At 39.8% G+C, this 27,272-nt stretch overlaps 1 protein-coding gene across 5 annotated transcripts; it reads left to right on the top strand.

Annotated features, from left to right (window-relative positions):
• ATG4C (autophagy related 4C cysteine peptidase) lies at positions 1-25,173 on the top strand. Of its 5 annotated transcripts, none has more exons than XM_028733236.2 (12): positions 1-203; positions 819-883; positions 3,785-3,915; positions 5,959-6,042; positions 7,189-7,422; positions 8,429-8,759; positions 10,954-11,024; positions 13,053-13,189; positions 14,874-14,952; positions 15,681-15,757; positions 18,972-19,091; positions 22,578-25,173. In XM_028733236.2, the coding sequence occupies exons 3-12, from the start codon at positions 3,840-3,842 to the stop codon at positions 22,746-22,748; spliced, it is 1,380 nt and encodes a 459-aa protein (XP_028589069.2). In that variant the 5' UTR covers positions 1-203; positions 819-883; positions 3,785-3,839; the 3' UTR covers positions 22,749-25,173. The 5 variants fall into 5 exon arrangements, with proteins under 5 accessions (XP_028589069.2, XP_077784784.1, XP_028589072.2 ...); XM_077928658.1 differs by lacking the exon at positions 819-883 and adding an exon at positions 20,402-20,462 and having other exon boundaries at positions 22,578-22,703; XM_028733235.2 differs by lacking the exon at positions 819-883 and having other exon boundaries at positions 2-203.
• Positions 25,174-27,272: the final 2,099 nt, after the last annotated feature.

The following is a 27,272-nucleotide window of genomic DNA, read 5'->3' as shown; positions in this document are numbered from 1 at the left end:
GGCAGATTTGGTTTCCTCCTCAGTCCCGGAAGCGGCGCCACTGGGGGATTCGTAACGGCGCCGACTGGCGCTTATGGTAGCCGGAGTGGGTCAAAAGAGTCGGTGGTGAAGATCGGAAAGTTAAAAAAAAAAGAAAAAGAGTTTTAAAACAGGAGGGCCTTCCCCCTCCCCTTTCTTGCCTCCTTGTGACTCCGGCGTCCTCGGTGAGCGCGAACTTTAGGGGTCGGGTTGGGGAAAGGAGGACTTCGGGTTCCTCGGGGCCGCTTTCAGTGGGACAAGCATTTCAAGGCAGGGGGACCCTGATGTACCTTGGGGGTTCCTCTGGAAATCCTTTGGGGCTTGGGAACGGGCGGGGAGCAGCCTTGTCTTGTTGAAGAAGGAGGGGATTTTTTAAATGGGACGTTGAGAGACATACACAGCCATCTCTTCCTATATTACCCAGTGATTTTGGGAAATAACGGCCTCTGCTTTTTGAGCTTTATCTGGAGGTTTTGCAATAAGGGCACATCTTGGGTCGTGGCAAAAAAGGCACGTCCCTGAATAAGGTTTCCGCTCGCAAATTTATCTTGTCCCACTTCCCTCAGTTGCTCCATCTGGGTGCTGAGATGCCACAGATTACCATTTTGGTCTGACATCTGTCCAAACAAGGCGTTTGAGGCTACAGCTGTGTAGAGAACTTAGCATTTCAGGGTTTGTTCGTTTGTTTGTTTTTACTTATTTACTCTAAGCCACCCAAGCAACTTTGTTATAGGGTGGCATACAAATGTCATACATAAGTAATAAAATCCCATTCAGTTTGGTTGCTTATTGATACTTAGGCTGCAGCCCTGTGCATCTCAGCACATGAGGAAGTCGCATGGAGTTCAGTGGGTGTTACTTCCAGGTATGTGGGTACAGGATTGTCAACTTAGTGGTTTTTTAAACAGCCTTCTAAAAGAAACGGTGTGAATGTGTGCCAACCCCATTTAGGACACCTTGGCAGTGACAGTGCTCTTTTTCATCTCCTGTTAAAGGTACCAATTTATTTATTTACTAATGGCTCAGGGCAGTATGAGGTGAGAATAACCTCTTGTCTTCAGAAAAATCTAAATTGGTTAAAGCTACCTCAGGTGAAATTCGTCCTGCTTAATATAGGCATCCCCATCAGACCAGCGTTGCACACCCTTTTGTACTTTTTTTCTCATGATCTGTATAAATATAGATAAAAACAACACCAAACACACCTACTTATTTCTCTGGCATTTATCCTGAGTCTTTCCCTTCTACATCTAGCCCGAATATTTATCCTTAACACACACATTCATTCCCCAAGAGAAGCCCCTGTCCTCTAAGCTTTCTCCTTATTCTCCATGATCTTAGCCTGCAAATGATCCAGTGCTTTCAAACAACAGTCTTGGAAGCAGCTTTGGGTTTTCTGGTATCTGAATAAAAATAAGTTTACAATTTTTGGCTAGCCCTGGTAGCCAAGCCAAAATTGTGGTTTTAAGGAACCTTCCCCTTTCCTTGTCACTTACTTCACCCTGCGCCCCTGCACATAGTCAAGGACTGTCTTCTTTTGTCCCTCCCTAGCTTCAAATCTGGAGCTCAAAAGAGCTGCAAGGAGTTGCGGGTTTGGCTGCTGTATCATACATGATGCCTAGGCATTAAGGAAACTCTTGCTTCACTTTCTTGCTGAAAAGAGGGAAGCATTCCATTGTTAGCCACTACAGGCTTGTTTCCAATTCTCCAAAACATTGTTGGAAGAGTTGGAAACATTATGCACAAAACCACCCAAATGAATTTAGAATCTTGCTGATTGTCATTAGTATGACAATTGAATAAGCTCTAATGCAGTTTCCTATGTTGTCTCAATAATTTATATTTTGTATGTTCCATATGGGAAGTTTTCCAAGAGTGCTTTGGATTGATAGCTTCTTGTTGCATAAGAAATAAAAATAGTGTGCTTTGAGATTCAATTAGGGCAGGGCTAGATAATGTAATGTAATGTAATGCCCTCTAGATGTTGTTGGATTCAAAATCCCATCACTCCTGACCATCGGCCATGCTTGGGGCTGACAACAGGGGTATAAATAATAAAAGTGTTGTTATTATTCTTCACATCTGGAGGGCACCATATTGGTGACCCTTGGTAGGTGCTTGGGCTTATTTTATTCCTGAAATAGCCAGGGAAAACTTTCAGAGCTGCAGAGTTGCAGATCAATTTTAGCTTTACAAATGTCCTTGATCTTAAAAAGGCAATGAAAGAAATCAGCCCCCCAGAAGCTGCTATTCTTTAGCCATTTACACTGACATAAAATCTGATGGAGCATATGCAAACTTATCCCTTTCTGAAGTTATGTAAAAACAACCTGTGATTGTTAAAATGAATGCTGATACACTTATTTCCATTCAGCGTTGTTTATGTAATGAGATGTCTGTTCAAAATTAAGTACTAATCTTGTGGAGAAATTCTTGCTTTGCTAACCTTGCTCTGTTTGCTTAGCTGTTTTCCAATGCAAATATTTACAGAAGTAGAAAGGAAGGTTAACACTCAACAATAGTTCCTCCATCCATATCCATCCAAAATCCATATCGCAGCAATATCGTTAGTAGCAGCAAAAAGACAAAGTCAAAGGAATAAATTAATATAGTATAGCAAATAGAAACCTGACGTATTATGGTCATTATATAATAACAAACAATGTGATCCATATACAAGCCAGTGAAATTATTTAAACAGTACACTACAAATAGACAATTCCCCAATCAATTTGGAGTAAGATTTCCATGATTAAAACTCATTTCATGCTTTTTCAACTAACAGAGAGCATGTATGAATGGCAGCCCTCATTGCCTTCATTCTTTGGTGTTTTTCTTCCTTTCTCATTAATGTCAGTACAATAGACCCAGAAAACATATTATTAAATATATATATATTTAAATCACCCACTCTGTGATATAGAATGTATAATGTAAGGCCACTATACATAATGTAATTGAAATACCTGTTAAGTTCTGTTAAATGCTTACATGGTAATCTTACATCAAACATCCAATATTATATTTCTTGACTTGGCACAGTATTTGGTGACATTTTGGTTAGCCTGTTAAAGGTATTGCCTTAATACAGATTTTGATTTTTTTTTTAATGAGCCAACACATCTGACCTTTACTTGTATTCTTCATTTTATAATTGAAAGCCATGCAACGTATAAATTTTCTAGTGAATTTTTAAAGTAGCTCTTTTGCAAGAATAATCTAACATATTACAGGAGACTTGGTTTTGGTAATTTCTTTTTAAGCATACTCCTCTTTTTGTTTGCAACCCAGATTTCTTCCCTTGTAATACATTTTGGACTGGGATAGAACCCAACTCTCTTAAATAGAGCATTAATATTCATGAGCCCAGAGTCCTGCTTCTGAACAGAATAGACATAATATAAAACTGTGTCCCTTTTGCAGCAATTCAAATATTTTTCTCTGTCTTCCAATTAGTGTTTAGGTGTTCTCAGATGTACACCAATGTAGTCTATGTACACAGGACAGTTTACTGTGAAATAGAGAGCATTTGGAGGACATTATGTTTTATTTAGCGTTGGATGATAATTTTACTGTTGTATATTTGGAATAAAATGTTTTTATTATTTATTCATAGAAGTTACAATTGCTTTTCTCTCTGCAAGTGGAGGCTTCTGAGATTTTATTGCTCTTCCTAGTCACAATATGTTTAACCACCTAATAACACAAGCATGCTTAGCTATGCCCTGAGTGTTCATGGATGTGTTTATTCCTTTTCCTTTTGCAGTAGCACAGATTAGTGTCTTTTGAGACAGTGATGGCTTTTCCTCTTCATTCTGAACATGGAGGCTGCAGGGACAGATGAAGTAGAGAAAATAAAATCAAAGTTTATGTCTGCATGGCATAATATGAAATACAGTAAGTGAAACGCGATAAATTGCATTGCTTAAAACAATTAATGGAAGAATGCAACCTCATCTTTGAAAATGGATTGTGCATTGTCTCAAATGACTGAAGCTGGTTTGCTGTTCCCAGTTAATGTTAACTGTTGTTAGTGCTGGTGCAGATGTAAACCTAATACTACAAGGGAAGGAAGTGGGAATTTGCACAAGAGAGAGCATGAGTCGTTTTTTGAACTCAGAGGCCCAGTGGACTCATTTGGATGTAATGCCTAAGCCATTTCGTATTATGTGAATGAGACTTGGGTTTGTCAACTTCCTCCCCATCTCTCCTCTCTCAGTGCAACTGCAAAAAGGAGATCAGAAGCATTCACTTCTATTTTTAGCTAACCTTTGTTTAGCATTATGTCCAAAGCAAACTATTTTACCTATGGTTTATGGAAACAAGCCAGCTTTAAGCCATGGTTTATGAAGTTGGCTTGTTTTCATAAACCATAGATAAAGTTTAACCACAGTGTCGGGTTTGGGTGTAATGCTAGACTGCCATCGATTGAAAAGAGAGCTTTTGATCTCATCGTGGCAGTGTCAGAGGAGGAAATACATGAACCACAGTTTAGTACTGTGTCTGAATCAAGCCAGTGAGATAGCAATTAGGGTATGTTTAGTGCTAATGAAATATTGTTGCTTTGTCCTTGCTTAAGATCTCAACTGTACGGTTAAAACATAGTTTAGCTGAGTAGTCTTCAACCTTTTCAGACCCAGTACCCACTTTCAACCCAAATATGTACATGGGAAATAATTTCTTAATTTTTTTACCATATATTTGTATGGTGGTAGTATGACCTGTCTTAAATCAGGCCATGACCTGGTGATCGGTCCCAGGTGAAGACTGATGATTTAGCTTGTGAAACCCAACCTTTCCCTTGGAGGGCATCTGTAGATAGACCTACTTGTCATCTTGCAGGTTGGGAGGTTGATGACGTATGAAACTGCCATAGCCATGATTAAGAAAGTGGCTGTGTGACTTCTCCATTAGTTGACAAATTTTTCCTTCTAGAAATTTCTGCGCCTCTTTGGACACCTACTCCTTTGTCACTATTAAAAGAATCACTTGCACTTAAATAGTCAGCAATAGCTGGGGATAAATCAGTGTATTTCCCCATTCTGTAAATTCCCTTTAATCAGATATCTATGACAGATACAAATCTATTCTGATATCATAGTCCACGAGGAAGATGCTAGAAAAGGGGAAGAAGAGGATAGCTTGAGAAAAGAAAATATTTATGAAACTTTCTGCAGAAATAGCCAAAAGAGCAACTGTTGTTTTGTAGTTCCTAATAATTAAAGCTTAAAGAAAGCTTAAAAGAGTCTACTAGGTTTTTGTCAGGTTTCTGCTCTCAGTAAAGAGAAACTCAAAAGACATAACTATTTGAAGACTTTTTTTAAAAAACCCCACACCAGTCTTTAATTCTGTTGCTGTTTAATTTTTATTGTTTGCCCTGGATTTCTGGTCCCTATTTTTAATGTGCTTTTAGCCTTCAATCTAGCTGTTTTTCGGCCCCATTTAGCCTTTCCTTCCTCTATGCGAGGAGCAGATCAGGGCTGTGTCAGTGTGAGCACCCCCTGCCCACAAGTTCCCATGTCCATGTTGAGGACTGAAGATGTTTTTGTATTTGATTGCTTTGAGTGTTGCCTTTCAGAGGGATGAAATGGGCTGGATAGAAATGTTGTATGAATGTTTGTTTATTTATTTGAAACATTTATATACTACCTGTATCAAACAAGATTGGATTTATTTCTCAATACTGTGTTTCCACTAGTTGTTACTGCTGCTTGGAAAGTGAAACTTTCTATGTTTGCTTTTTTTTAAAGTGCAGACATCAACATAAACTATTTAACATAGGAATAGCCTAAACCCTATTTGCGTTGTACAAAGCAGAGGAACTTGTTTTTAATAAAAGCTGAGACTGCTCATTTTCTTCCTTGCTTTCTGTGAACTTCATTAAAGTTGGCCTGGAGATCATTTCTAAATGTCTTACTTTGCTTTTCTTCTTCTTTATAGGCTGGGTGTTGAAAACAAAAACTTACTTTAGCAGAAATTCTCCTGTCTTTTTGCTGGGAAAATGCTACCATTTCAAGACTGAAGGTATGTGCTGCAAGCATGTAACTTGATCTTCAGTCCAAATGGACATTGATGCATATATATTACTGTTTCCCACTTGCAATAAGTGGCTGCTGGAAAAGTCTTAGATTTCATATGTGAAGGATCTTCATAGGACATATTAAAGCTCTGTTTCCTTACACCCAAAGTTGTACACACAGCTACTAACACAATCTAGTCTGTGTGAAGCCAGCATATACCTCTCAAGATCCTCTCTACTTTGTTAAGGACCTTGATGAGTGCAGTTGGAGGGTTGGGTGAGGCATGCATAGGCCTCAAATTCTTTATAGTGGCTTGTGAGCATGTGCAGACTGGGCAAACAGGGCTTTGTAAAATCCTGTGCCAATTCATTTGTGTCTAGGCAACAATTGTGCTTATATGTCAATTACAGCCCTGCCTTAATGTTAGTTACCATATTTTCTTCGGTTTTCCTTTCTGCAAAAGTTGTATGCAGGATAATTGTTTCTATAATATGGAAGAATGATATAACAAAAACCAATCTAAACTGGCAACTGTTTCTGTTTGCCTTCTGATTTTTATATATTTTTTTCTCCCACATTTCCTTTAAATATTCTGATCTGAAGACACTGGCTTTACCTTTACTCTTTATGGAGTGAAGCATCTAGCTCAGGAGTAGGTAACCTAAGGGCCATGGGCCACAAACGGCCCACAGGGGTCATTTAACTGACCCACGAACTGCCCCCGAACCGAGCCGCCCACTCGGTGAGTCCCCGCGCACTGCGCTAAACCGGCACAGCGTGGCTCAGGGACTCACTTGTGCAGTGCCGGAAATCGTGTCTGCGCATGCTCAGGCGCTGAAAATCGCGTCTGTGCAGGTGCAGACACCGGAAATCGTGGCCGTGCGTGCATGTGATCCGGCCCACGGAGGGATCTTCGCTGGAGTGAACCGGCCCAGTCGAGGTAAACTTTGCCGACCCCTGCTCTAGCTGTATATTCATTCCCTAGGGCAAATACCTGTAAGCTCAAGTTACTATTTTTGTTTTATTATTTTGTAGAGATTTCTCACAGTGGGCTTTGTACTGTTCACAGTTCTGATAAATTGTACAAGATTTTGCAGTTGGTCACTTACTTAAAACAAGTACTAGTTTGTTATCTCTCTCTCTCTTATAGAGTCAAGTGACATGTCACCAAATGGGTCAAATTATGATATAACAGATGAAGGGATTTCAAGAAACGTGGAAGAGTTCCGTAAAGATTTTATTTCCAGAATATGGCTGACATACAGAGAAGAATTTCCTCAAATCAAGGGCTCAGCTTTAACAACAGACTGTGGCTGGGGCTGTACCCTGAGGACTGGTCAGATGCTTCTAGCACAAGGCCTTATTCTTCACTTTCTTGGTAGAGGCAAGTTCCCCAGATTTTTGACCTATTCAGTTAACTTTTAGTTTTTGATTTGAGGGAATAGGTAACCAAAGGAATTGGGCCATGTGTGCTTATGAGAATGAAGTGTGTTAGAATTGTAGAGTTTGAAGGGACCATGAGGGTCTTCTATCCCAAACGCCTGCAATGGTGGAATTTACTGCCGAACATGGGGCTCAAACCCACAGTCCTGAGATTAATATTCTCATGTTCTACCAACTGAGCTATCCTGAGTGTTAGCCTTTCAAATTCAGTAGTTACATGCAATGCTTATTAGGTTTTTATTCTGAATGATTTTTAAAGAACAGTGTGGGGGATGTATTGGTGGGTGTTGTGAAACTCTATAAAAACCATAATTATGCAAATTTCTAATGCCTGTGTTTGGCAAGCATGGATGTATATGTTTTCTTCCCCCAAAATATGTTGCTCTTCTAATGTTTTTTACCCCAAAGATACCTTGACTTTTGTTTCTTATTTAGCATTTGAGAGGATGTAGCCTGTTCCTAAATCTTTCTAAGGCAATATCTTGTGGCAATGAGTTTCACAACCTAGTTGTAAAATCATTTTGAGGAAATTGCCCATTTAATAATTTTAAATACAGATTAAAACAATTCAGTTTAACTAAAATTTATTCTAACTTATTGGAAACCATGTTTAATTCATGGAAAAATGAAAAACAATTCAATTGAAAAGTTAGCAGTTAAGTTTGGTGTAATTCAATGACATTTATTAATTCATCGATGCCCCTTAATCCTGTTCTGTGTGAAAAGATTTCTATGTTGTGGTGGAACTGTTATAAAATCAGTGTTGTTGTACTTTTATTCGGAAACTCTGAGATTGTCTGGCTGATGCTAAATCTCTGTTGTTTAGTATAGAGAACAGACAACTTTAAGCTTCTTTAAATTTTCACCAGATAATTTAAAACGAATAAAAATTCTTTAAATTGTTTACTAGCAGGCAAACCATTAAATATATGCTGTGTCTGTCACAGACTGGACGTGGCCAGATGCATTTGTCATTGAAAATTCAGACTCTGAATCATGGACAAGTCACACAGTAAAAAAGCTCACTGCATCCCTCGAAGCATCACGTACAGGAGAGAAAGAATTCAGGAACCAGTCAAGCCACCACAAACAAGCCCCAGGGGGGAACTGGGGGAACAGAGAAAGGAGGGATGAACACTTTCATCGAAAAATAATATCGTGGTTTGGCGATTCCCCACTTGCAAATTTTGGCTTGCATCGCCTAACAGAATATGGAAACAAGTCTGGGAAAATAGCTGGAGATTGGTATGGGCCAGCTGTTGTGGCACACCTTTTGAGGTAAAAACAAACTAAATTGTCTTTCACTAATGTATCCAATGGAGAGAGAGCTCATTTTAGCACTGTCTTGAGATTGTCAGCTAATTAGAAAGTAACAATTAAAGCTTTAGCTATATATCCTTGTCATTAGTGATTCAAATTCATAGGATGTGTTCCAGAAAGAAGAAAAGGAAGGAGCAGTCAATATTTCAAGAATGGTCTCTGTTCAAAGTTTCTTTTATTTCTGAAACATTTCCGTTGGACTATTCTAGACTACAAAGATTTGTTCCAAACCTAGACTTTTCGTAGGGTATCTTGAATGAAATGTTCAAAAAGCCAACAACTCTTTTAACCTTGGAACATGCATAACATTATAGACTACTACTTCTTTTTTTTAATACTGTAACCTGGGGGCTGTAATGTACTGATAGTGTAATGAACTGTCAGAGTTTAAAATTGATGTTTTCAGCATTTCTTTGCACACATCAAATTCTTTTGAAATTGTAAGTGTATGGGACTATTAATATTATAATTACATAATAGTAAAAGTAAAGGGTCTGTGACATTCAGCCTAGATTGAAAAAAAGAAAAAAGCTGAAAGTCAGATTTCTCAGTACAGGGTGCCTTTATGTGCCATTTTTTTGGACACCATTGATTTTGTATTTTTATAGTCTTATGTTCTAGGTGGGTCCCAATATGGTCATAAATTGAATCATTAAACCTTCTAAGCACAAGAGGCCAAAGTGCAGATGTAAATTTTTACATTTATATAGATGCAGGAGTAACATGCTGCTTGTATAGCAAGAATATTCACCTTGAATGAGACTACTGGGAAATAATGCGGTGTCTTGAGAGGTGAAGGTTATTTATGTATCCAGTTGAATTTGCAGAGATAAATAATTGGAATTGACACGGAAAACTTACTAATATTTTCCTAGAATTTCACGTTACACTTTTCAAAAAGGAAGCTTCTAAGGTTTTCGTGTTCAACTTGAATATTTTCTGTAAACCAATACTACCAGAAATTCATCCATTGCATAGCCACCTTATCTATTCATAGTACACCCACTTGGATCCCTCATACAACTTGGAGCTGATTGTTCTACAAAATGTTCTGAGGCCACCAGTAGCTAACCTTTGGGGGCAATAACAGTATGCATACTTGCACAGGAGTATTTCCCACTGAAACTGGTGGGTCTTACTTCTGAGTAAACAGGCTTGTGCATTTAACTTTGGAGCTAGGGTCATACAATGATTATATATACAGATTGGGTTGGATCCAGACTAGTAATGATGTACAGTCCTTGTGCTCCTGGGAAAGCTTTTGCAGAGGGTTGATGGACCCTCCAGAACAGTATGGGATGTGATGGTGGAAGATTCGGGGACAAGGGGAAAATCAGGATGAAGGGTGAAGAAAAGCCTTTGCCCTCTTTCGCCAGCAGAAACCCTCGGCCAGATCCTGTGGAGGGACAACCCATTATGTCTTTGTGTCCTATAACATGCTCCCAAATCTATTTTACCACATGTATATGTGCTTGGTTATGACTGATAGCAGATTTCCACTGTGTGTACTCTTTATCATAACAGGTTTGTAACATGTTGACACATTATAGTGGGCAATTGGCTTTCTTTACACATTTCAACCAAGATGTGTGCAGTTTCCCTAACTCAGATTTTTCAGCATTTCTTCTTTAGTAAAGAAGAACTATACCAAAACAGGGAACTATACTAAAACAGCATAATGAAAAAAATCGTGTTTCCTGCTTGGCAGGGGGTTGGACTCGATGGCCCTTGTGGTCTCTTCCAACTCTATGATTCTATGATTCTATGATTCTATGACTGGCATTGTCTTATGATGCTTGTTTTTAAATTGCTTTTGTTTTCCTTGCTTGCCACATTTTGCAGTCTGCAAATTACACTTGTAGTTCAGCTTTGTGGCAGATTAAGGCTGTGCTTTTCAGCGCTTCTGCCTAGTCTATTTCTCCAGAGTAGGTGATTTGAGGATTGTGTCCTAATAAAACTTCTGGCACATTTGCAAAGCTAAGCAGGGTCCGGTGGGGTTTCAAATTGGATGAGGGACCGTGTGTTGAGATTATTTCACTGAAGGGGGTTGGACTAGATGATCCTTGGGATTGCTTCCAACTCTATGGTTATGATTCTGCGCGCGCCCTAATTCTGTGCATTGTGAACCTAAAGTAAGCCTGTTTGTATTTAGAAAAGCTGTTGAAGAGTCAAGAGACCCTGAGTTACAAGGAATAACTGTCTACGTTGCTCAAGACTGTACAGGTAAGTGGGTTATATTGGCAGTATTCTTGACCAATCTTACATTTCTTTGTGATGCTAAAAACAGAAGAGTTTGATCCAAACATAGAATTTGATCCATTTTGCAAATGGATAGGAACATTTCAATTTGTACTCCTCATGATAGCTTCCTGATCTCAACATTCCAGAGAACCTACTTATTCTTAACCATTTATTTCTTGGGTGGGGAGGTCCCACAATGCAAAAAGAACCCCACTGACATTCTTCTGGATCAAAGGCTTTACAAACAAAGTTACATATTGCAAAACTTCATATGTATATAAGATTAATATTAAGCATTGGGGTTAGATTGTAAGCTCCATAGGGCAAAAAGCTTCTTGTTGTTTTACTCTACGGTGTTATTGTATATTGTTGGTGCAGGGTAAATCACAAATGATAATTACTGAATTCCTGGGGATCAATGTTACTGCACTGTCTCTTAAATGTTTGTTTGAGTAACATTTTCTAATGCTGAAATATGGAAGCCTTTTCTTTTCTAATACGACCAGAGGATTGTGCACTTCTGTAGCATCTGCCGTGAGCAGGTCCTCTGAACTTATTGACTCCGTGTTTCGGACTCATACTTCTTTCCCAACATGCACAAACCATTTTAAGTGATATATTAATTCTTTTTCTCTATGGAAAAAAAAAATTCCGAGTAATTAAAAGTATAGTTTAAGAAAGCCATCTTCTTTCTCCTGTGCTATTAGATCAATGCAAAAAATTAATTTCCTTCTGCCCTGGAGTAATAATGAATGTTTTCACTTTGCATTGAATACTCAAATATATCAGGCAGGCAATAAAGCAAACACAATCGCGGTTTCCTTATTGGACAAAAGCAGCATAAATGCTCTGATTATGTATGTGCTGCTTCCAGGCGAGGTTGGATACTAATGCTTTTGCTGAGTACCAGAGGGAGATGCGTAACACTAGGCTTCTGGTAGAGATGCTGCTGTGAGTGAGCGCCCCAAAGCTGTGATATACCCAGGCTGTAAGAGCATAAGAATAGCCTTCTGGATCAGGCCAGTGGCCCATCTGGTCCAGCATCCTGTTCTCACAGTGGCCAACCAGATGCCTGTGAGAAGCCAGGGCATGGAACGGAGCACAAGGGCAACACACGCCCCTCCCATGGTTTCCAGCAACTGGTATTCAGAAGCGTTGCTACCTCCAGCTCTGGAGGTAAGAGCATAGTCATCCTGGATAGTAGCCTTCCATGCACCTTCCATCCCCTGGAACAGGACAATGTTAGCAGCAGCTAGAAGGTCTGTGGGACATGTCCAAACCAGGTATGCCTATGGTTTGCCTAGGCTCAACTGCTTCCTTTTTTAGCAAAGGTTCTTGCAGATTTAATTACGGCATCAGGTTTCATGACTATGCCATAATACAGTGTGGTTGTCTTGAAGCTGCTAGAAGACAAATTGCTGTTTATGCTCCAGCAGACTAGCAGAGCCCTCTGGAAATCCCTTGCTTTGACATATCTGCATCGGTGTGGCCTAGGAGGGAGAGATGGCGAGCCTAACCCCATTTGCCTGGGAGTGAACCCCACTGAATTCAATGCAACACACTACTGAATAGATATGCTGTAAATCAGCAAAGTGCTGTTTTCAGTTGGACTCCAAGATGCTCTTGGTGCAGTGCGTGGGTGGACTTCACGCTATATTGACACAGCAGTGGAAACCTGTTCATGACTAGCGAGCCAAGAAGCTCCAGTCCCATCAGTTCATGTTACAGCAGTTGGGCTTCGTGCAGCACAGGGCTTGTGGCATCTCTGGTTTCTGCCCTTAGGCATGCACACTCACACACTTGTGTTTCTGGTCCTCAGTGGGAGGACACAAGAATCCATGAGGAGGGCCAAACAGTGCCAGTTCCCTCCTATCCTCCTTAGAATCAACAGATAACTTGTTTTTTGGTTGGTTTATTCAGTGTGCATTTGGTTTTGTTTGGCTTATTCAGCATGTGTTTGAAAATGCGTTTTTAAAAATCTCCCTTACATTTTGTGTTGCCTCATTCAAGTTTACAAGTCCGATGTTATCGATACGCAGTGCTCTTTCGCGGATTCTGAAAAATCGGATGCCAAATCTGTCATCATATTAATTCCTGTGAGGCTGGGAGGAGAAAGAACCAACATGGAATACCTAGAGTTTGTAAAGGTATGAAACGAGTTTCAGTGTCACTTTTCAGAAAGTAACACTAGATGGTATAAAAAGACAGTTAAGGATGGAAATCTTCAATCTATTAAAAGTATTTATGATTTTTACGGTAGTAGATCATAAAGTTTGACTTCAGAAATTTGAAATTTCAGTATGCAGACATAATTGCAGGGCTAGGATATTCAGTGTTAAACCAGTTATAACTATCCCAATCCCTAAATGGCTGTCTTGCTGATGCAGTAATTCAGGATAAAGACTGATCTGATTTCACCTGTATTGGTGGTTCATTCAGTGAGCACCCCCATGCATCCTTGATTTTAAAATGTTGCCTAGGATCTTCATCTGTTCCCCACACTTAAGCAGCTGATTAGTGGCATTTACATTAACAGTATCCGTTTTCTGTCTCAGTGGTGCTAATAATCAATTTAAGACTGTCATGGAAGCCCTAAAGATGACTATCTCAAATATCAGCAGTAGTGTACCATCCCTTCAGTCTATGCTCTTGTGACCCTTCTTTTCCGTAAAACACTCAGATATCAAAATTAATAAGCATGTTCAGACACTGGGTGGTATAATATCTGCTGCTGCACCCTGTTGTACCCACATTGGCTGTTGTACTATAGACGGTTCATTGTAATCTCTCGGTTTGGAAATTGTCCTATCCTCTTGCCTTTTTTACACACTTCTAGTCCTCCCTCCGTTAAATGTTTTACCTGGGCCTGTAAAAATGCTCTTCTGAATTAATGGAAGCTGTGCCTAAAGGGAAGAAAAGGGGACCAGCCCTGCTTCTATTTTCACCAAGTACTCTTAAGAAGCAAAGTCTACTTGATTAGTCAGGGGTTCAGAGGCTGTGCTAAATGAAATAAAATGACAATATGGCAGCTATATGTTTAGCCTGCTCCAAGTGTGAAGGTTTTAAAGTTAGGTTTTCCTTCTCATTTGCTTTTTTGTCAATGTCTGGAAGGACAAGTGTCATGCTCCATGTGGACACACAATGGATAGCAACAGTTGAATGAAAAAGAGGATGGGTTTGATTTTTCTTGTCAAAGTAGTTGTAGAGGCCAGGGAACCTGTACAGGTTTTGTCAGGAACATTAGCATGCAGTCCTTTGAAATGTGGACCTTTAGATTCTTTATCCCACAGCAGGCTTAACATCTCTCTCTCAAATGCTCCTTAGTCTCAGACTCACCCTGAGTGCCAGGCTTGTTTGCTCCTTCCCTCCCCGTTGTGGCTCAGTGCCTAGGTGTTTTCGCCATTGCTGTTACTATTCTGGAATGGTTTATCCATGCTTCCTGCAACCCCAAAGTGCCGTGCTTTCTCTGTGCCAAGGGGGGGAGGAGGCCACTTCTTCCCTGGGGTGGCGAGGATGCCTTTGGAAAGTGCAGTCCAAGCAGATCAACCCTTTTGTAGCCTTCTGCTTCCCAGCAGAACACTCTGAGATGGAAGGGGCGGAGCGACCAGAGATGCCAGGGACTGCCAGGCCAAGGGATTCAGGCAGCCCACAGGTTGCTCAGTTCACCTCTGCCTCACACTTTCTCTGAATGCCTTTCTTAGGTAAATGATACCGCTCTGCTTTCCTCTTGTAAGCAGCTTGTACTGAACAAAATTAGCCAGCATGGAATTAAGTTTACTGTGTGGTAATCCTGCCTCTCTCCCCCACCCCATTTATTTATTGTGATGACAGGGGATTTTGAGTCTTGAATACTGCATTGGTATTATTGGTGGCAAACCTAAGCAGTCATATTACTTTGCTGGATTTCAAGGTTAGTATTTTAATAAGGTATGTCTTTTTCAGTGTGGTATACCTCTTCTCTTCTCTTCTCTTCTCTTCTCTTCTCTTCTCTCCTCCTCACCCCCTCCCACCCGCCAAGCTTTGGAGTTAATAGAAACCCCCTGGGAAGTGGAATGATTAAAATAGCAAAATGAGTACTTTATTAATCAGACTCACCAAAGTCCAGTCATTTGTCATTTGCCCTATATGGTAATTGGATTCTGTAAAATGTACATTTAATTTTCTTTGTTGCACAAACAAGGCATAATTTATTTGTTTCATCAAACTCTCTGAGCCTTTCACTGCTTACTACCTGGCAGATCTTGGTTATATATTTACCCTTTAGTAGTTTAAATGGTACAGGTTGATGACCAAATGACAAGCAAATATGTTCTTCCTGTCATGATGAGGGAGTACAATGCATTTTTCATATGCAAACTCCTGGAATATAATTGTGTGTTTGTAAAAGTAATTTTATCTCCAAAAATTAAATGACAGTCTCATCACTTTATCAAAATTCTGCTTCTACAAGCATATTTGATTATGCAAAAGTTAATCTGTCCTGCAAAAACCTACGCTTCAGTCAATGAATATCAGCCTGGCAGGCAGTTACTTGCTGGGGGTGTCTTTCCCCCCATGGTTCTGCATAGAAATTGGATTGTAAGCAGTGTAATAATAAGGTGTTTTTTGAATTACTTGTCTTTTGTTTTGTCCTTGTAGATGACAGTTTGATTTACATGGATCCTCATTACTGCCAGTCTTTTGTAGATGTCAGCGTAAAGGATTTCCCCCTCGAGGTAGGATGGATAAAGAGCCAGCACTACTGTTTGCTTCATATATGAACCAAACACTAATTACTTAGATCGTTTCTCTTTCTTTCTTTCTTTCTTTCTTTCTTTCTTTCTTTCTTTCAACACAGAATCACAAAAAGGAATAAACTAAAAAACGAACCAAGCCAAATTCATTGCTGATGTTTTGTATACAGTGGAATACATAGCCTCCAAATTTGTTTGTGTGTCAGATTTTTGCTTTGAGACAACCAAAGTCTAGTTTTGGTGCTTTTGCAACGGGAGTAGCATAACCTCACTCCTTGTTACTCCCCTCCCACTTACAGGAATGTCAAGTGCTGAGTGTCCAGCTTCACTGCTTTGGGAAGGAGAGTTCTCTCAGTTGTGTGTGTGGTTCATACATGAACAGCTCTATGCTCAGACTAAATGCTGCACATGGGGGGGGGGCATGACTTTCCCAGGCTTGGAACTGGGGGAAGGGCTGTATCTCTGGCAAGGGATCTGCTTGGCATGCAGAAGGTCCCAGATTCAACCATTGGGATCTCCAGTTAGGGCTGGGAATGTTCCCTGCCTGGAATCTTGACGAGTCTCTGGCAGTCAGTGCAGACAATACTGAAATGTATGGATCAGTGGCCCGACAGTTTCCTAAGTTCCTATGATTTAGATGGCGGCCACACACAAAACATTGGGGAGTGCAATGCCTCTGCTATGCTCCTGGGACTGTTTACGGAGCTGAAAGCATGTAGATGGAAATAGTTCTGAGATTATGAATGCCTTTACTTGATCTAAGTTGACTTGCAATGCAAACCTATGATACTTGAATGCAATGGAAGGCAGCATCCCACAATGAAGGGGTGTGTAGCACTCCACTGTGCTATCTGCTTTTTCTCCAGACTTTTACCTTTTCCCATGACAAAGGCTAAACATGGACCATGATGCACAAAGAAAGAAGCACCCCCCCCCAAAAAAATTGCTTCACTACTTGCTACCAGCAGCAGCTGGCCCAATTTACAGCTAGTCTGCGTCCCAGGAACCCAGGTCTCAGGAGCACAGGAGTGTTGAACTCCACAGCTTGGTTAGAGTTAATGGGAACTGTAGTCCAACAACATCTGGCGGGCAGTAGGTTCTCCTCTTGATATTTTTTTAAAGCAAGTTTCTAGACCTCTGTCTAGGAAATCTGCTTGAGCAACTCACAAACAGGCAGGGCACAACAGCCCCACCCATTTTGTGTTTAAAAAATACTGGCTGCAGTGTGAATCAGAGCTTTTGAGCTAGCACTGATGAAGATCCTAGTCACTCCTATAGTCTGCGCAGCTCATCTACTCAAAAGGGCCTTTTCTCTCACCCCACTTGAGCTGTTTACATTAATTCTGCCCAGTTTAGCTGCTGCCACTCAGGCTCAGGCATTTTTCCATCTGGATTAAATTGTGCAAATACTTTTTAGCTTGTGTGCAATCCTCAGATTTAGTAGTGAATAAAATAGATTTGCACCTACATATCCATTGTAGTATTGTTAAAAGGCTTTTAGCAGGTAGCAGTCCTAGATGGGAAGTTAAGGAACAAGAAGTTAGGTTACAGCAGGTCGAGAGAGAAAGGAATAGAGAGATGTCTGTGAATTATAGTTGTCTATAGTTTATGGAAACGATTTCTTATTAAAGTAATATCTGTTTGCTCAGTTCTTCAATAATCATTTTTTAATAACAACAGTGTCTGATTCTTCCTGATGTCCGAGGTAAAATGGCTACCTGAACATATGTGGCATCAGTGGCGTAGCGTGGGGGGTGCAGGGGGGGCCGGCCGCACCGGGCGCAACATCTGGGGTTAGGGCAAATCCATGGGTTAGGGGGCGCAAATCCACAGGTTAGGGGGCGCAAATCCACGGGTTAGGGGGCGCAAATTACTTGCCTTGCCCCGGGTGCTGACAACCCACGCTACGCTGCTGTGTGGCATAACAAGAACATGCCGATTTGGGTGGTCTCACCTTGCAAGAAGCACTCGTTTAACAACTGAATTGTGGATCAGACCTTAATGTTGAGTGCATGTAATAATAATCTGTCCTTGTCTAGGGGTGTCAAAAACTAACAGAAATTGCTTTCTTATTGTAGGTAACAGTTCTGCTAGATTTCTCCATATCATATGTTTTCAGAATTGATAAACTGTCCAGGCTAAGTTGAAAATCAATCCAGTCTGCAGTCAACCTACAGAATCTATTTGTTTGGAAGAGCCTGACCGCTGTTCTATGCATGTAGAGTGTATTTTCTAAGCATTGAGATAAAACTCTGGATGTGATGCACTGCTTTTCAAATGCTGCTGAGCCATCCCCTTTTGTGTGTGTGTCTGTTGGGAAACTTCAGGTTAATGTATTATATCACTGGATTTCAAAAATGAGAATTATTTTTCTAAAGTGGATAAAATGTTCTACTGGGTTACTTTTCTCTGTGTTGAAGAAAAGTAGATCTGTTATATTGGAATCTCACTAATAAAAAGTGCATTGCAATGGAAAAGATACATCAGTGGAAAGGAGGTATAATGAAAAATGATTTCATCCAGTTCTTCTAAGCCCTTGCAAATTTCTGCAAAACAATAGGGAGGCAAGAGCAGCTATCAGGGAATTGTTACTGCTAGTAGATGCTGGCAGTAGGTCTCCAGGTTTTCAGTAAGTTTTCTTTCCCAGTCTTCCTTGGCAATGCAAGACACTGATCCTGTGGTTATTTGCAGGCAAAGCCCGTGTGCTTGCCTGAAAAAGTCAGTTGGGTCATGAAATGGTCAACTTCTCTTTTTATAAAGTTCCTCCCCTGGAAACAGTCACTTAATATCCTTCATGACTTGCATTTTGCAGATTCAAATGTGCAGAGAAAAGCATGTCTATTACTTTAGAAGTGCCAAAAATAAGGAAGAAACAACACTGTCTTAAAATACCTGCAAATTATGCCAAATTCCTTTTCTTGCAACACCCATGTTTTTCCACATTGCAATTGGAGATGATAGATTTGAAAAAAATTGGAAATTTTGGATTTTTTTGAACATTTAGTTGACTTTAGCAGCTCTCATTTTTACCATGTAAAAGTCCTTTTTGTTAATTGAACTGGTAAAACTCAGTCAGTTTCATGGAAATGTTTTATGAATCGTTCGGAAACAGAACAAGTAATTGTATCTTATATCAATCATTTTCTCTTGAGCTTTTAAAGCATTTTAAAAATCTTTCACCCACTTATAATTACAGTCATTCCACTGCCCTTCTCCAAAGAAGATGTCTTTTAAAAAAATGGATCCTAGCTGCACTATAGGGTTATATTGTCCAAATGTGCAAGCCTTTGAAAGGGCTTCTGAAGAAATAACTAAGGTAAGCATCCACATGATGAAACTGATACTTCACCTTGTCATCCTTTACTTTTATATTATTTTATTTTGGAACATCTTAAACATAACTCTTCAAGATATATTATCAAGGCTTGAGCCACTGATATGTACTGGCAAAGACAAATCTATAAGCTCACCAGCAATCTTTTGTGATCCCATTACATCAGCACAATTGAATTGTAAAGTCTAGATAAAGAAACATCTTAAGTAGATGATTCAGTAACTACTTACACAAGAGTATTTTCAGCAGATATGCCTATCAGGAGAGAAAATGGCCTTTCTTAAAAATAATCTGCAACTTAAAAGGCAGTTTTTTGGGAGGGAGGGAATCACTGACCACGTTTAACTGAATTACATGGGTTAAATGATCTTGCAACACATGCATATGTGTATTGTAGAAGTTAAATTAACTCTGAGATAATTTTCCCCTTCTCAATTATATCAAGACCAAGTATAGGGTTGTCCCACTAGGTGGCAGCATTTAAACGAAAATATTTATGCGGAAAGCTTCAGACACTGAATGATCTACACAAAAAGAATCTTTTAAAAGGCAATCAATTCCTTGGGGATGACTTTAAATTGAAATATTAAATCAAACTAAATTGTGCATTATTATTTGTTAGTGTAAGTATGTTTGTTACATTTACAGATAAAATATGATTACTGTGTGTTAGCACCATTTTAAATTTACTGTGAAAGTAAGCACATCCTAGATACAAGCAAACACAGGGTTGTTTATTATATCTGGTATAAACTAAGAAAAAGGAAATAAAATTGTTACATTTAACATATAAAAAGGGAACAGCCACTATATTTGCACAGTAGCGCACACCACTTTCTCTTAATTGTTCGTGCTCACTCCCATCTACTCATCTGTTTGTTTTCATCAAGCTGACATAAATAGTTGCGTTGCTCAAAAGTACGATAGACATTTAAAACTATGGTGGTTTAACAAATTCTTGTCTGAAAGATGGCATAGGAGAAGGCTTTCCTAGTACCACTCTTACAGCACTTAGGGTTCAGTCCTATGCATACTGTGCAAGTCCCACTGAACTCTGATTTGCACTGTTAAAGCTGCTAGGTATTGTGAAGTGGAAGTGTGAAAGTAAAAAATAAAAAGGAAGGATCTAGGAAGAACCCATGTCATATTGACTCGTTGGCCTTGTTTGCATCTAGCAGTGAGCCATGGTCAGAAATAAACCATAGCTTGTCATGAATGAATGACATGCTGGTGCACACTGCTCAGTTTGCATGTAATGCTAAGCCAAGCTTTGTGGTTTGTTTCTCCTGGAGATCCTGGCAGGATGGAGCAGGCACGATTGACCAGCAGGCAGCAGCACACTGCTCATTCATAGTAAGCCATAGTTTGCTTCTGGCCATTTTTGTTTCTTTATTTTGCTTGATAATTGAATCTACCTTCTGAACAATTCCTAGATGTTGGAGGCCCAAGCTTTGCTCACATCCTTCATGAAGAGAGAGAGAAAATATGCTGCAGATTTAATAGTCCTAGAAAGTAAAGAGGCATTCTGGAGAGGGGGAGGCTTAGAGAGTGGCTTGTCCAAGGCTATAGGGTCCATGAGAGAAAATGCATTTGAACTAGACTTCTTGGCTCATAGCTCACATTTGTAGCCACTAAATACATTGCACTGCTTCTTAAGAATTCTGGAGATTAGAATTCTCTGTGCAGAAGACTGCCTCAATCAAAATTACTTTTCTTGGGAATCAACATCATTTTGATTCTGATTACATTGCATCATTTTTCATGTGTATGCTTCTACAGGAATAATTCCCAAATCATTCTTTTGAAAAGAAAGCACTGCATACCTTAGAAGCCAGCCCCTGTATCAGCAGGGAGGTATACTAGTTCTGTGTGATTGTCTTCCTAAGTGGGGAATTGTCCAAGCAGTGGTACAGAACCAGCTATTTTAAAAGTCTTTCATCTCCTTTGAAATGGTCATGGCTGTGTATTTTTTTCATGTACATGCGTACACCATTTCATTTTGTGAGAATCTGATAATTTGGTGTGAAATTTGATAACAATCTTTTTTTCTATCTCAAGCAAGTTTCTAGCTCATGGCTTAATGTGAATTCAGAAATATATATAGGCAATTTCTGAAGATAGCTGAAAAAGCAGACCAAGGAAGGCTTTCATTTGGTAAATGGGTTTCAGCCTATCAATGCCCTTCACAGCTCCTGTATCACATTTCGATTTTGTAGGTCTTGAGTGTCAAAGATTAAGAAGGGTAAAAAATTAGTGCAATCATTTCCACAGTTCTGTGGTCTGAGTTTCCTTACATTCCCTTAACAGTCAGTATTTAGGGAATCGTGGTTTATTATATCTAGTGTCCTCCATACAAATTTAGCATGAAGCCACTAGACTAATGTATATCGTCCTTGCAAAATTGTGTGTGTGTGTGTGTGTGTGTGTGTGTGTGTGTGTGTGTGAACACATATATTTTCATCTGTAATGGGAAGAAACTCATCAGACACTGTGTAAGTGGGGAGCCGCTTTTACTTAGTCGTGGTGGTGGCTGTCATGTTGCAAGACACCTGTCAATTAGGAGGGGAAGGCCTGCCAGCTAATTTCACAGGCTACCAAACAGCCATCAGAATACCGTGAACTTCTGTTACTGATGTGGGCTGAATTGATCCAATAGCCAAATGATAAAAGGTTGTATCCAATTATCTTGTCCCTTGAGATCTGTTGCCCTGTACCACCTTCCTAAAACGTTCCCCTTTCACATGAGCCTCCTTTTTCCCTCTCTCCTCTGCTCACCACTCATCATGTCTTGGTTCTCCTTGCCCTTCTCTTTCACAATACTATCGGAAGGATGTAATTAAACTGGGATAAAACAGCAGAGCCCAGTAAAAAAATGTGGAATTTGATTTTACTGCAAGCATGATTTTCTCGCTCCTGACTGTTGTTGTTTAATACCTCATTCTGCTTAAAAATTGTTTTGGATTAAATGTGCAATTAGAACTATTTTTGAATTTCTGATTTGACCAGTCCCTCATGTAGATTAATCTGTAGACTAATGTGGCTTTTTAATATGGTGCTGTAACCATATATGTAATTTAGCTGATTAAAATTATAGCAGTTCAAAGAGCTGGTGCGAAGCTTGGTTTTGAACTTGCTAGGTTTTAGATGTTATACGAGAGAGCTGACTGGGTATGATTTGTTTATCATTTGTTTCGCTTTGGGTGTAATTCTACCATGCAAATAAATGGGTGTTCTAGGTACAGATCTAGTGTGCACACATCTCTGATGGGGAGATGTGGCATTGGGAGGTGTGCCACAGACATGAAAAAGATTTATTTGGGATGATTTGCATGCCCTTTGTGCAGTGTTTTCTGCTTGGTGTTAAAAATGAATGCTCAGTTGACAATGTACACATAGTTGGAATAAGAGCAGTGCAATGTTCTTTGTCTTCTAATCAATGTTTTCCTCTGATCCTGTGTTTAATTGTAGATCCTGAAATCCTCATCTAAGGAGAACTACCCTTTGTTTACCTTTGTAAATGGGCATTCTAGAGACTATGATTTTCTGATGAGTCCAGTCCTGGAAGAGAGAACCCTTTTCTCTGAGGATGAAAACAAAAAGTTGAAATGTTTTAGTACTGAGGACTTTGTCTTGCTGTGAGGACATTTTATTGTATTTATTCATTTGAAATATTTATGCCCCATCTTTCCACCTGTCAGGATCAATAATGTGGCTTAACATTTAATATTAAAAACAACAGATAAAACAGTTAGTCAGCTTAACCGAAAACATCAATTCACAGAAAGATAGAAATAAAGCAATACAATTATCCAGGTCTGCTACTGATGATCAGTTCCACCAATGCGTTTTCTAAATCCCAAAAATTTGGGGAGGTGGGGGAAGAACAAAAAAAACCCTATTGGAAGGGAATCCCACACTCTAGGCACCACAACAAAGAAGACCCTGCTTTGCATAGTTTGTCTCAACATTTCTCAGGGCAGGGGAGTCAGAGCCAAGTTTCTAGCTGTGGCTCAAGTGAAGCCACTGCACCTCCTAGCAGTGAATTCTAGGTGCTGAATACACATGGGCTAATATGTACTGTACTTTACCTGTCTGAATTGCCTGAGGGAGAAGCAGACAGGTGAAGCAAGTCCTGCCCTGTCCCCCCAATCCCATCTCATGTATAAAGTGGCATCAAGTTGGGATATTTTAACTATCGTTTGGACAGCCCTTCTTCTCATAGCGAACTCACAGTGGTGCAAGAGGTGGCCCTACCTGAAGCAGATGTATGCTCCTAGGTGTACATCTAGGTGTGGTTTATCAGTTTGCTTTGTGCTTGATGGGAAGCAGTAGTCTTGGTGCGTGTGAAGTCTTGGCATACCTTCTTGCCCTGAAAGCAACACCAAGATCTGTAAAGGCGTTGTTGGCCTGGCCTCAGCAGCTGACTTATTCTCGACGTTTGGATTTGTCCACCAAGCTCGCCATCCCATAGTCTTACCTGCTGTGGCAGTTCCAGAGAACAGTAAGATAGCAATTTCCCTTTGAAAATACATGTGTTGCGTTCTTCAGGTTTCAGATTTTGCCAACGTGTTGTTTTTTTAAAAAACACCCTTTGTAAATTTATTATTTTCTTAGATAGTTGATGAATAATGAAATGATGTGCTGATAAAGGAATAAATCATTGTTTCAGTTCAAATATGGTAGAATATTGAAGGTTATGTGCCGGAGTTACTTTCTCTTTATGGTTTGCAGTGTAATCTAAACATTCCCTATTCAAATCAGTTTTTTGACATTGACGCCACATATTTTGGGGGATCCCTGATTCAGAGTATTTGTGGTGAACTTCATTCAACCCACTAAAAGGCAGCCGGACTTGTGAGGTAACTTATATGGCGAGTTTGCAGTATGGATTCAAATCCATTGAGAACAAGTATTTAGGATGTTGTCTTAATTTAAGATTAATGTGGATAAAGAGTCAGCAAATAAAAATATTAGTGTTACTCTGTCTGAACTCCTATAATGTTTAATAACATAATCATGAAGTGCCACTTCCAGTGTGCATCTTGCTCAAATGTGCATCTATTTTAAAAAACAACAACCAGTAATATGGATGCAATTGTGAAAGCTGAGCTATGTAAGTGCATTAAGGTGCTGCTTAGCAATATTACCTTATAATGGCTAGTCATTAAGATCATAGAGGAACCTTAATAAGAAGAGCTAATACAGTATTGGCTTCTCTCACAATTTGAAAAGGTACGTTACCAATAATAATCTGCAACCAATCACAGTAGACACAAACAGTTATTACACGGGTGCTGTGTGTTTTGTTTCCTGTCTCCAAATACAATTTGGATTCTTATAATATTAACACTGTAGCTTGTAAATCAAAGCATATAACTGCAAGGTGAGAAGTTAACAGCAGACACGCAAGGGGGTGATGATCTGGTTTGTGATACCTCTAGCCACTGATGTACATTTAGAAGTACCAGTCACTTAGCATGTAAATCTCTAACAGCAGGCTTAATTTCAGCGCAGCATATTTTAAGTGCACACAAATAATATGGGGAAGAAAACTGTTGCTTTCTTAAATGTGAAAATATTAAATGCTTATGCCTTCATTTTAAAAATGTATCGTTATTCCTGGGATGATTTTTTACCCTGCTTTCTAAAGAAACAAGCTATGTAAAATGGCCTGGCTATTGGTTCTGTTTGTTGTAACCCAACATTCTGCTGCAGTTGTCTTGTCTGAATAATAAGCTTCCTGTACCTCCTTTTTACAAGGATGACAAAAAGGACAGTTTATAGACAAAGCACAAAACTTATTTGAACTGTGCCCAATGCAGCTAAATGGGAAACTTGCAAGTCGAATGATGGCTCATTCAGTGGCAAAATGTTTGGGAAGTCATGCAGTGCAATCTTTTGTGGAAGTAAGTTCCAGTGTGTTAAGTGTGGCTTACTCTCTAGTAAGTGGTAAGCAAATCTAATGCACAAACGTTTTATTGGTACATGACAATAATGGTAGTGTATTAATTGTAGTATATCTGTATATACAGTTGTATATTTTTCACTAAACAGTACAAAAGACCATTTGTGCATTTCTGCCTTCTGTGCTTCTAAACTACTAATGTTATTCACATTCCCTTTATACCTTTAGTTGCTTTTTTTTTTAAGAATGAACTTACCTTTTGCCATTCCTTTAGCCCCCAAAAGGAATAAAACTTAACTAGATTGTAGTTTATGAAGGAGCAAAGTTCTCTATGGCAGATCAGTAAGACTTTTAATGTACCGTATATACTTGAGTATAAGCCGAATTTTTCAGCACATTTGTTATGCTGAAAAAGGCCCCCCTCGGCTTATATTCGAATGAGGCGGGTGGCAGTGGTGGAGGGACGAGCGGCCTGAAAGGAGCCCTTTCAGGCTGCTCCTCCACCTTTGCCGCTGTTGGCGGAGGAGGAGGAGGAACAAGCAGCCCGAAAGCAGCCCTTTCAGGCTGCTTGTTCTTCCTCCACTGCTGCTGCCACCACCAGGTTTGTGGTGTGGTGAATCAGCTAATACTCAAGTCAATAAGTTTTCCCAGTTTTTTGTGCTAAAATTAGGTGCCCCGGCTTATAATCGGGTCGGTTTATACACTCTATCAAGAAAACGCAACATTCTAAAATATAATCATTTTTTAGAACCATCAAAAGACATTTTTTTTCCTGTCATGTAGAGCACTTGAACTAGACATTGTCAGCTAGTAGCCAAAACAAGGTGTGCCATACTTCTATCTCTTCATAACAAGTAACAAAAGGCCTTGAAATTTTACAAATAATCAGATCACCAAGCTTAATAGCACTGCTATTGGGGTGCGGTTGGTATTAATCTTTTCCATTCTGCTTAATGTTCAAGTTGACTAAACTACTGAAATATTTCTCTGGGTTAGCATACTCCAATGCATTCCCATGTAACTTGGAATGTCAGTTTTGCATCGTGCCACTGCCTGCTCTGGCCCCCATCCTAGCTTTGGGACATTCACAGATTGTCCTAAAAGTTTGTGTTACAGTACTGACAAGTTAAATTACTAAGTTACTATAAATTAATGTTTTTCAGTAACTACAGGGGACTTTAATTTGAAACCACGTTAATTACATGGTGATTCTCGTTACCTCTGCTGCATTATCTCCTTGAAATCTCTGCAATTAATTTGTGTCGTTACTGTTGTTGCTGCTGCTGCTTTCAAACACAAACCATCCTAGCATTCATTATCACATACCCAGCAGTTTGCCTGGTGTTTTTCTTTTTTTCTTTTTAAAAGGCATCTTATAAATCAACACCCTAGTTTCATGCCATGATATGTTGAATGAAGATGTGGACACACACTAGGATTAAAATGACCAGAACCTTACTGAGAGGCAATAGGCAACATAGCTAAACTCTGTAAGAATAGTGCAAAGAGGAACTCTTAATATTAGTAGGCCTGACCAGTTTGGGGGAGGCATGGGCGTTCCCAGTGAAAACACTTCTTGCCTATTAAATATAGGCCATAAAGCTGTTCCTCCCAAGGGAGAGAACCAAATTTTTAAACAGGGATCACAACCCTCATTGAAAAGGTTAACTCAGTCTTTGCAGAAAAAGTAGTGCTTCCCGTACAAAGCCACAGGGTTGACAGTAGCCTCGGAAAGATCCTGCCCATATTCATCTTTGCATTTGTTGTCTGCAGATCCTGTGCAGAAGCCCACCTCTTTAATTTAATGTAAACTCCTGGGGGAGTTTTAAAATCCCCGTTATATCCTGAAAACCTTGCCAATCAGTTCCAGCCCTCCCCTTTTGCTTAAGTTATGATCGTCAAGATAAATCATCATGTTGGAACACTGTTCCTCCACCCCCTGCCAGGCTTTTCCATACAGCCAAGGAAGCATTGCTTCACTGCGTGCCCTGAATGCTGAACCAATGTGTCTGTGGCCCTCAGCTGCTTTTGGAGGGGACTCTGAATACTACCTTATCTTTTCATATTGTGGACATAGGGAGGAGAATATAGCACATTGACATCTGATGCAGGAAATCTGTAAACTGGGTTTGTATATATAATACCAGCAAGTGCCCACAAGCACCACTTTGATGTAATCCCACCCCCCATCCAAAGCTGCTTGTGACGGCTACTCCAGCAGTTTTCGCATAAACTTCTTGGAACAGGCCAGTGGCTGC

The sequence above is a fragment of the Podarcis muralis genome, chromosome 5 (assembly GCF_964188315.1).
Source record: "Podarcis muralis chromosome 5, rPodMur119.hap1.1, whole genome shotgun sequence".
NCBI classification, from domain to species: Eukaryota; Metazoa; Chordata; class Lepidosauria; order Squamata; family Lacertidae; genus Podarcis; species Podarcis muralis.
Note: the sequence above shows the minus strand (reverse complement) of the source record. Positions and strands in the feature narration are given on the sequence as shown.